The sequence below is a fragment of the Pecten maximus genome, chromosome 2 (assembly GCF_902652985.1).
Source record: "Pecten maximus chromosome 2, xPecMax1.1, whole genome shotgun sequence".
NCBI lineage: Eukaryota > Metazoa > Mollusca > Bivalvia > Pectinida > Pectinidae > Pecten > Pecten maximus.
Genome location: NC_047016.1, coordinates 38,494,168 through 38,506,168, shown reverse-complemented (window position 1 = coordinate 38,506,168; position 12,001 = coordinate 38,494,168). Strand labels below are relative to the sequence as shown.

Genomic DNA, 12,001 nt, shown 5'->3' with positions numbered 1-12,001 from the left:
ATATATTTTCATCAAATCACGGTTTGATTTGTATATATTTAAAAAGAGGAGAGTTGGAAAAAACAAAAGAAATTGGATTGTTGTAATAAATATGCACGCTTCGGGATTCCTTTGTTGTCAGCGTTGGGTCGATCAGTGCAAAACCACTGTATCCCGAACGAATAACAGTTCAAGTTCAAGTTCTTTATTTACCAAAATCCCTAGGGCCTATAGGTATACAATATATATAACATTAAACAATTACAGATGTGTACAGGCGAGTGTTACATACATGTACATGAAAATTGTTCGATATAAAATTATCTACACTAATCAATTTTGTCTTTTGCTAGCCAAGTATAGATATTTAAACAGGAAGTCACAACATCTATTTTACAGGGACAATAATGTTTTTGTAGTAGTTTAGTAAAGGTATTTTTTCTTACTTTTCTGTTGCGAGAATCTTCTCCTCTTCCCTAGACTATGGAAGGTTAATTTGTTATAGATTTATAATTATTGTTGTAACATCAGAATGATGACGTTTTTTTTATAAATGTTATATTGCTGTTACCAAAAGAACAAATCTGAAATTAAGCAATCCGTGTTGACTCTGAGAAGAAATAAACTGTCTTGGTAATACTGCGTGATTGGTTGTTTCTTAACCTGCATAATTTGGGGTTGGGTTGTTTCCTTAGGAAATTGGCAGTACCCAAGCATAAAGCTGCTGTATCCCGCTACGGAGAGGTATAATGTATGATGGCTGATAAGGGCCATATTTGTTTATTTATTTATTCATTTATTTATTTATTTTATTTATGTGTATTTATATATATTTGTTTATTTATTTTCCTCTGTTGGAAAAAGCGAAAAAAAAGTGTTATTCAAGTAAAATATTGTTTTTAGCCTCGAAAAAAGTGCTTTTTTAATTTTTCTATGTGTTGCATTTTCGCATTTACTAACTGTATTCAAATCATCATTTACTAACTACTGTCACGATGATGTTTACCGTTTATAAATTGGTAGGTAAAAAGCACAGAAATCTTATAGCATCTGTAAAATTCACGGTGAGGTGACTCAATAACTTAATACGATTGTAAACATTTTTATGAAGTTCCTTGAGTACTTCAGATATTGGAATCGTGTAAAGTTTTTGGTATACGTCCATACGCCAGAGTGTTGTTAAATAGACTTCAATTACCGGCAGTGTGGTTCGTGACTCCGGTGTGTTGTGAGTTATCTAATCCACACTGACATTAGTCATCCAGTCATCAATATTAACACAAAGTGCTTCATGTTTATATAAGGCACTCTTTTAAGAATTATTAGGAAATAGCCGACGCTCTCTTTATATAAATATAATACTAGTACCAAGGGCAGCGATAACTCCGACACAGCGCCTATCTCAAGCCTGTGTTGGGAAAGGAGGAGGAGGGCAACGCCTACAGACACCAGCTAACAGTACACCTGGACTTATGTTCAAACCTGAAGTCGTGAGTAGAGGTTGTAACCAAAATCGAGAATTTAAACCTGCAACATCAACATTAACATCGGGCCACGATAACTCGCTCGGTTAGAGCGTTGGCCTACATACGTATCCCTAAGCTTAGACATGCGACGAGCCTCCTGTATGTTGTTCAGCGAGGTGGCCACCAACTACTACAAGGATAGCCTCGAAGTGACCAAAAGGCGGTAAACGCAACAAACAAATGTTTGCACATCAAATTTTGAACAACAACGAGCGCGTTCCAATGCATGTGTCACCAAATAAAATACTACCACGTGAGAGCGTTCAAATGTGCCACCAAAACTATCACGTGACGGGTCACTGATAACCGTCTATTCTCTGTGTGACGATGTCGTTTGTATTCTGTGTTAATCATGAGATAAAGAGTTCCATAACCAAACAAATGAGTCGTAAAATAAACCCTTTATAAAGGTATTGATTGAGATGTTAGTTTGAACTTACGATGTGGATTTCAAACAATACAAATATCGATAATGGATGCCTACTTGGAATAAAGCACTTTACTGCATTAGCAGACGATATGTTTCGCAAACATATCTTGACGTCAAAACAAACAAGAATGATTGTATTGATAGTATTAGTTATTCAAACCATCAAACAATACTGTAATAATTTACATGTACATGTGTGTAAAGTCAATGCGCATTTTTGTAACAATATTCCATCGTAGGTGCTTTTCAGTTCTATATTACGGGGGAAAGGCAACCATGGATTTGACACTAAATGGAAAATATGTAATTTTTGAAGTATTCGAAACTGCTCTTTTCCCTTACCCGGATATTGGTAAAAAAATCGTATAAATCAGCAGTAATGACCTAAATGGTTGCTTGTGAGAAATTATATAAATCAATATAAACAAATCTATAATCACAGGGGTTTGAAACTCTGACAGTAAATTGAGATAAATGTATGTATCGGATAAAAATCAAGGGTATTGCGTACTTTATTGAGTAACAGACTAGTATATACCTATTCAGGTATGACAGTCAAGCATATCTCAATTTACTGTAAGAATTTCAAACGCCTTTGGTATACTCAGAGACCTATATCAATTTAGTATAGTATAGGTCTCTGGTATACTATTATGTGGAGTTGGTGCAAAGGGACGGTTTCCAGACTATGCTAACGACATTTTCTTCACATATATAGTTTCCAATTTACCATCATTTCGCCTTGTATTAATTTAAAACTGTATTTTGTCGAAATTAAAAAGATATACTAAAGTCTTTTGAACCTGGGATGTAGCTGCGAGGTAGATCTAACAACTGGTTACCATTGCTTGACGAGGGGAAGCAACTCGTACAATTTTGTAATAATGATACACAAATTAAACCATAATACCATAGAAATACATCCACAACAACATATTTTACATAGCTGTCTTTATATATCTTTGTATTCAATTTTAATCACATTGCATTTACCAACCACCCCTGATATACAAGTCTCTGGCCATACACAACGGCTATCACATTCCGGATTTTATCTGACCGCTTCCATTCGTGATTTACTTTTCTGATCCCCATGCCGGATGTCGTGTGAACCCCGCTCGGATCGGTCTTTTCACTTCCGCTGTGACCACGGTGAGAATGGCGATATGGTAGAGCAAAAGAAATTGACTTGTAGATCCTTAAAAAACGAGTTTTTGAAAGTAGTCAGGCCTGTTGATGAACAAATAAACATTACTTAATATCACTATATCTCTCGCTGTGATGACTAGCCCTCACAACGTGCTTCTATGATGGTGTTTTGTGATGGTCTACACGTGGGTCATGTCAGTTGTATACCTATGGAAAGGGGGGGGGGGGGGGGGGGGGTATAGGCAATCATTTTATCTTAAATTATTAGGAGTGAATAATTCCTTTGCATTAAATAATGTCCTTTTGAACTTTGCTGAATGATAAGCTGTTTAAGTGTTACTGTTTATGTATGTCCCCAATACGTTTCAATTCTGAAAAACTCCTGCATGATTGGAAGTAAATTATATCGAATGGTTGAGATGCCTTGTATGTAAGAAATCAAATAACATTAGAATATTTTGCTAAGATTATTTTTTTTACATTCTCTTTTTATTAAGATAGAAAACAATAATATTTAAGACACGTACAATGCAATTTTCCATTGTATTGTGGCACAAAGCTTATTGGGGTTTGCATTGCAGGTTGGGAGTTTGAAACACATTGTTTAAAGTAACAGAGACCTCAATATAGGAGGGACTGGCAGCTACTGTATATAAATATCTACTGCAGAAACACATATTATACTATTGTCATCTGAATGAAGATGTATATATATTGAGTGCAAGATAAAATTGGCATGGCTGCACACTCAACCAAGACTGAAGTTGTGACACTAAATTATCAAATCTGTGCCATTGTTAAGGCGTATGTAGAATTAAATATTGATATTAAGTAGTATGGGACAAAATATTATCCCGAGAAGTATATCAATATATTTGAACCATTTAGTCTAGAACATTGGAGTAGACCTATCCATTAATGAAATATATGTTTCAACAAAACTGGAAATAGATTCAAAAATAGGGAATCAAATCAAAATCCAGACTTTATAAATTGAAATTTTAATTGACGTCATTGAATCATGATTCAGTTAGTTACATTATGTGAACACAATGCTAAATACGAACGGATACCATTATAGCTTTGTTTAATGTGACAAACAGTAAGGCTGTTACTCAGCCTATTAGAATACAGGGATTTTCCTACAATAGAATCTGGGTCCGTTAGAAGGACCCATTCCCCTAAAGGAAATCTTGTGAAAATTCCCAAAATAAATATATATTTTTCAAGATTAAATAAGCTTGATGTAAAATGACCTCAGACAATTTTGAATAAATCACAGAAGTTAATACCAAATGTAATGAAGAATTAAGAAAATTTTAAGAACTTGAATTTGTTTGAATATCACTGTTTTTCCAATTTCACATTTGTTGTGTAAAAAATTCCCAATTCAATGGACCCTGGACCCAGATGAAAAATTGTAGAAAAATCCCTGTGAATAAGTTGCCTGTCTCTTAATATGGTCTCTGCTTCTAACACATATTTGCTGTTAATGTTGTCTTCAGAAGAAATGTCCCAGTTAAAATTTCATTACAGCAAAAACAAATCATTATACGTGTAAAATGGAAGTAGAATGTTTATAATTGCAGCTTTTGTGTGGTAATGAGATTTTAAATTATTGCAAAAGAAGTGTCTTTGTTACTAGATTATTTAAGTTTTCAAGTGAAATTGGTTCGATTGATTAGGTGCCAAGGTGGGATAACTTTGCTAATTAGAAATCTATTGATTTATAAATGGTCTTTAGCAAAATATGGGAGAAAATGTCATTTTGTTTAAGTATGTAATGATTTGAAGGATTGGTATTATCAGTGTTTTTGTTCCCATTATTTTTCAGTCTCCTGTGGCATGGCTTATAAGTTGGGAAAATTCATCAACATTTTGAGAAATTTGGGAAAATACCAAATTGCAAAAAAAAACAGTACTAATTTTGTCGAATAAATTTATCAATACATAGTTCACCATGTTTTCAGCATTATTAAAGTAAACATCACTTGCAACTAAATAACACATTAAGTGGTCTACAATCATAATATGCCCATAACATGCCATCATGGTGAGATATGACTTGCTGCTAGTACTGTTTTCATTGTTTTAATTCTTTGAAAAGATCAACAAGTTCCTCTAAATCAGTCAACGAAAGCTCCTTGTTCAGGTGGCAAATCCTGGTTAGAACGAGTAATCATACCCTGCATGCACTGCACTCTGACAGGGTATAGAAATCCCTCCTACTCAGGCTACAGCCGATAGTGTAGCAAGCCCCACACCGGGTGGGGCAGTTGTATGTACACATATTTTTGAGTAGAATTTACACATCGATTTATGATTTTGATAATTACTATCAGTATCCTAATTAATGTATCACTAATTTTAACAAGACCTTCATGTCTTTTTCAGTCGGTCGTATGTGTAGTATTTGGTTTCACGATGTCTGCATCATTTTAGCGCTTGAAATCACTGACATCTATTACAAAGTGTTTTAATGATCAAGATCGAAAAGAACAAAGATCGCACGCCTGTATGCCTACAGGATGATGTTACATGTTTGAAGTGATAACGTTCATAATAGTTAGGTTTGGAAAATACTTCCTGGTTTCGGAAATCGCGATGTTATCATTTACAAAATGTCAGAAAGTAGGTAAAGGAATTTTTTTTTTCTATTTTTTCAACTTTATTAATTGGGAAACTTCATTGAAATTTTTGGGAAATACAGCATTTTTGGCATAGGGGAAACAGCCGATATACGGCGGTAAAACAGACCAAACAAAAACACTGATGATCATCTTCATTTTATCACTGTTGTAGAACTAACCAGTCATGGCCGAGAGTTGGGACGAACCTGCCCCCGTAACTGCAGAGCTTCCAGAGATCAAGCTCTTCAGTAAATGGTCCTCAGATGATGTACAAGTCAGCGACATCAGTTTAACTGTACGTTTTGTTTAACACATTTAATTGTATATTTTGTTTACCAGATTTAAATTTGAAATAACTGTCAATATTATGTAAAATGTTTTCTCTGGTGTGGAGAGGTATTGTATAACAGTGATAGTTTATAAACCCAAAATTTGCCATCTACAAGTAACAGCGGTATATAATGCCCTGTATCAGTAATGTAAGTTTTAAAAAAATACAATAGACACTGGCAATTTAGTTACTTATCTTGAAGTCAGTATTGAATGAAGTCCATATTTGGTTAGCGATTCAAATAACAATAGATTACCATTTCATTTTATTATGGTTCTAATGTTTGAGGGTTGCTGTGGGGATTAACAATTATTACCCCAAGTAGAGTGTGGTTCATAATGATGATAATTTCAATGCTTTCTACAATGTAAAACCTAATTTTAAGATATGTCCATTTTACCTTATGCTTATATTATTGCAATAATTTTTGTTCAAATATTGGTATACATATATTGCATTATAGATCCCAATTGATGAACTTGCCCGACCCCTAATTCTAGTGTGAAGTATAGTGATATACAATGTGAGGCAAGCTTTGTACCGATGATGTTACTCTCGTTGTCACAATAATATGAATTTGTCCAAAACCTATCATACATTTGACGATCCTCCTTTATGATCTTGTTCTGTCTTTAAATTTCTTTCCCAGTTGCCTTGCTTATTCTTGTTTTATTTTCTTGGTTTGACAGGATTACATTGCTGTCAAGGAGAAGTATGCTAAATATCTGCCTCACTCCTCCGGCCGTTACCAGGTCAAGCGTTTTAGGAAGGCACAGTGTCCCATTGTGGAGCGCCTTACCTGCTCCCTCATGATGCATGGACGTAATAACGGCAAGAAACTGATGGCTATGAGAATAGTCAAACACGCTTTTGAGATCATCCATTTGCTGACTGGTGAGGTAAGAAGTAAAAACAAAATGCTGTGCTCACGCTATTGATCGCATTTTGCGCATTTCGCGAAATGTAATCACTAATTGCGAAAATATAATTAAGTATTTTCGCAACTTTTGCGAAACTGTGTTTAACCTAAGAAATAATATAGACTGCATAAATATCCCCCTGTCTTAAATCTTTAATTCAATCACTTACGTTTACACTAATTACGATGTCATTGCAACTAACTTATCCTGTGATCAAACTACATGATTATCACATGTCGTATACATGTATGTTACGGAAAAGGAAGTACTTAAATAAATCTGAATCATTTGAGCACAAAAACATGGCAGCTGTGACCCTATGGCAGTGCCTGTGCCTGTGCCGCAAGCTTACATTGCTCTAAAAACAAAATGACAATTGTTTGTTCAATGTTATTTCAACTTTCATTAATTGTATGTACAATATTATTTAGTATTTAACAAGTATGTTTCAGTCAATGTCTTGTATCACGAACATTACATAAGGTACAATTCACTGTAAACTACACGTTGTGACAGGGCTGCAAAATTATTTGTTCATGATGATTTATGTATGAAGCATCAGTTTGGAAATGCATCTATTTGGCAATGCAGTGAATAGGTTAAGCAGTAGATATCATTCTCAAAATCCAATGACTTATAATTATCACCAACATGATCTAAAGGAATAGGGACAGTCAATTCAATTTTCACAAAAAAATAAATAAATAAAAACCGTCCCGGGAACGATAACATTAAAACATTAGTTGTGTTTTGAAAATCAATTTGAAAATCAAGTTCATATAACTTTTAAAATGTATAACATTATTTCAGTGTAATCTCAGTTTTGTTCTTTTTCAATATGAAAATAATAGCAGCTAGAACACAACTGTTTTGGTATGATACAATGCGTTTTTTTATTTAGTTGAATTTTTTTGTTTTTGTTTACCCTGAGGTAATAAATGATATTTTTCAGTATTTTGTAATTCATAAATTCTTTAATAATGAACACTTTTAATGCCTGCCTTTACTTATAAAATAGTTTAACACATTTTATTAATATATATATATCAAACAAATATGCGTGTGCTATATTTAGTTATTAAATTCTAAGCAATAACATTGTCTTGCTAAACCATTTCTTATTTGCTAAAGAGAAAACAGGTATTTTAGCAACTTTTGCTAAAGGATTTTTACACCTAGAGTGAGCAGAGAAATGGAAGTGATACAGGATATTATGGCTGGTCATTAAACTTTTCAGTCTTCGTTATTTTTTATGAAAAATATACAATGGTTTTTCTCTTCATGATGGAGTCACTTAGAAAGTATAAAAACCTTACATTTACCCTGTACTTTTGAGCAAATCTTGGATAATCCTGTCATAGTGTAGCCTTGAAAAGTCCTTGAATATGATGTTCAGTGTTGGGAATAATATAATAAGCACTGAAGTCGCACATGAAAAGTGAAGCACCAGGCTTTTCAAAGATTTTGTTTCAAAAAAAATAAAATCTAGTTTTAGGATGATGATTGGATATAGTATAACATCAACTGATATGCTAATCAATTGTGGTTTTTCATAATCGATCAGTTGTCGATTGAAATTTTCCTTTAGATTTCGTGTCGTACTTAAAATGCATAATAAGGATGATTTAATTATAAACGTATCCTAGATAAGTTGGTATTCTTTTAGTAAAATTTACACAAAAAAATGATATGACAGCAAAAGAGAAATTATACATTTTATAGGAAATTGAATACACAGTGATATGATTATGTAATCAATCAACTAAATCATAATTATCAGGTTTATCAGCTATTTGTATATTTCCATGACTGCTTCGATATGTTTAAATTTCAATTTTGTAGTGTTCTCTGTTCAGGTATTAATTCAACATCGTCTTTATTTTAGAACCCACTCCAAGTGCTCGTCAATGCCATCATCAACAGTGGCCCACGTGAGGACTCCACACGTATTGGTCGTGCTGGTACCGTCAGGAGACAGGCCGTTGATGTTTCTCCTCTCCGCAGAGTCAACCAGGCTATCTGGCTGTTGTGCACAGGTGCCCGTGAGGCTTCCTTCAGAAACATCAAAACCATTGCTGAATGCCTTGCTGATGAGCTCATCAATGCAGCTAAGGTAGGTTGTGTGGAAGATACTACCAAGCAATGAATATTTCAGTTAGTCTGTACTTAAGAGTGAATTTGATTCATACAGAAAAGTAAAAGAATTTAGCATAATACTCATTTCATGTGTAAGTATGAAGTTGTATAGAACTCTTTGAATATTGTCAATATCAAGACAGATATTGAAAGAGATGAAAGTATTTTTTGCTGACATTGAACAATGTTGGTCTCTACTTTTCAAAGAATATTTATTCAATTAGTTTTCAAGGGACATTGTATTTGTGGTACTTCTCTGCCTCATTTTCCCGATGTGTGGCAAGATGCTTGTAGAAGTTCTGTGCAACAATTTTGGTTTTAAATGACTTTTGTGTTTGTTCAAAATTAATTGAGTGTTGGAGTGAATAGTTAGCCGACTCCAGTGAAAATAAACTTTAAAGAAATAATTACTCGGAAATAATCACAAACTAGACAAATAAGCATTGTGAAATATAAGTGGTCAAAACATCCAAGACTTGTAAAGGACTGCCTGTTAGCTGAACATTTTATATAGAGCTTATATTTAAGAAGAGTAGCAGATGATTCAATATTTTTGTCTGATTTCACATGCTGTCATAATGGGAACATGATGCAATCTAATAATATTTTGAAAATTTACAAATCGTATTCTTAAAAACTTTTTCTTTTCTTTTCAGGGATCATCAAACTCCCATGCTATCAAGAAGAAGGACGAGTTAGAACGTGTTGCCAAGTCCAACAGATAGATACAGACTTTATTGATTTGTTTACAAAATGTGAATAAACCATCCTCATCGTGCAGGAGTACCCAAGGGAGATAATTCTTTATTGTTTCTGTGAAAACCATCATTCCTTGTGATACATAGCAAGTTCCAGGTTATCAATGTGTATACTATTGAAAACTCTCAACATAATTTTTCAAAATACATTTCCCAGTATATGTTGAAGAAGCATAGAGAACATGCTGTATTTAAACAGCAAAATCCCTGGAGCAGAAAGCAGTGGGTCATTTAAAATAAAACATAAAACAACGGGAAATTAATTACCAAGGTTTCGCTTTGAGGACCAATGACCCCCTCAAGGATTAGCATAGCCTGAGTTTCCTCTGGTCCTGACACCATGTCTGGGGCCAGATTACATGACATGTACTATATGAAAATGGAATACTCCTTACACCATTTGGTGTTGCAAGATTTTGGTGAAGACAAAATAAATCTGGCATGATGGAACTCCTACCTTAAATATTCGGATAAATGAGATGTTCATTTATACGGAAATGCTCATTTAGTCCCATATTGATGGTTTATTCAATCCATATAGCTACACTGGACATGGTGGTGTTTGGCCAAAGGAAACTCTGGCTAGGATTAGAAGTATATATTACTACACTATCACTCTTCTTTGTAGGTGTGTAATGTCTTCTTAAACATGTACTATCAACATAAAATCTTCCGTGATGAAATGGTTCATGAACATCGACAATCTCTTCGCACACGGGTAAAGCACACCTAACAACACCAAGTATTGGTGATCTGCTTGAACACTGGATCATTGTCTCCAGGAACAAACATTACGTCACATGAACATAAAACTGTCCCCGCAGACAATTAAGTTAAACTTTTTTCGCAACCTTGTTCGTTAAAGAATACACAAACATCTATGAAACCAACAGGTAGTCAACAAATAGACAAAAATAGAACTGTACATTCCATTAGTTTGTTGACTAAAACTTCGATAATTTAATCACCTTTGAATATAATACAATCCAGGAATACATGAAAGTCAACGTTGAGATTTGCCAGAATGTAAAATTATAACTTAATTGCAAGAGAGCGATACAATTGGTACAGGCTACATCTGTCAATACACAAGATATATAATTTATTACATGTACATGCCTATATTTGGTGTTTTAACAGAGGAATCTACTATCTGTAGTAAATCCTGTATGTAACCAAAAGCTTTAAATTCCTGATTTTCGTGGGATCTATGATAACCCTTAGTAGATGAATTAGTGACCCAGAAATATAACATCCATGTAACTTAACTCACAGAATGATTGATAAAGTTAATTGCTGAAGATCAAATTACTTATTACTAAGAAATGGTAATGTTTTATGTCACAGATCCAGCACGGACATTTACGGAAGCCAAATAGGACCAATGAAAAAAAAAACTTAGTTGGTATCATTAAAAAATAAATTAAAAATCACGTATATACGAGTTTATTTCTCGTAATAACGAGATTATTTCTCGTATATACGAGTTTATTTCTCGTAATAACGAGATTATTTCTCGTATATACGAGTTTATTTCTCGAAATAACGAGATTATTTCTCGTATATACGAGTTTATTTCTCGTAATAACTAGATTATTTCTCGTATATACGAGTTTATTTCTAGTAATAACAAGATTATTTATCGTATATACGAGTTTATTTCTCGTATATATACGAGTTTATTTCTCGTATATACGAGTTTAATTCTCGTATTACATGTAACAGTGTGCTCCATCATGAAACCGGAACTAATTTAGAACAACTCTACGGAATGGCAGTTGTAACCGACATTGTGGAATGTTGCTCTTACAAGGCATTTAGTAACGATGATATACTGTCGTCTTTGGCGATTTCGTCTTACTGTGTTATTAGTAGATAGACACTGAAAAGGTTCTTATGACAGCAACATTTGTCAAGAAGGAAAACCCACTCATATACATAGACATATCTACCTGTACTTACATTATGTAGCTACACGTTTTAATTCTGATATTTAATAAATACATCTAGTGACGCTGTCTTCGACAGTGTGACCAGTAGCAACACAGACATGTCTGAAGACTATGAAAGGTCGTTCATGTCAAAAACTAGTACCATTTAACGCGTTAAACATAACATTTAGATTTAACGAGTCCTTTAAAT

General features: G+C 33.8%; 1 protein-coding gene across 1 annotated transcript; it reads left to right on the top strand.

Moving 5' to 3' along the window:
• The first annotated feature begins 3,033 nt into the window (after nt 1-3,033).
• Nucleotides 3,034-9,896, top strand: LOC117322014 (40S ribosomal protein S5). Its single transcript, XM_033876711.1, has 5 exons — nt 3,034-3,087; nt 5,887-6,009; nt 6,735-6,944; nt 8,851-9,078; nt 9,758-9,896. The coding sequence occupies exons 2-5, from the start codon at nt 5,899-5,901 to the stop codon at nt 9,824-9,826; spliced, it is 618 nt and encodes a 205-aa protein (XP_033732602.1). The 5' UTR covers nt 3,034-3,087; nt 5,887-5,898; the 3' UTR covers nt 9,827-9,896.
• Nucleotides 9,897-12,001: the final 2,105 nt, after the last annotated feature.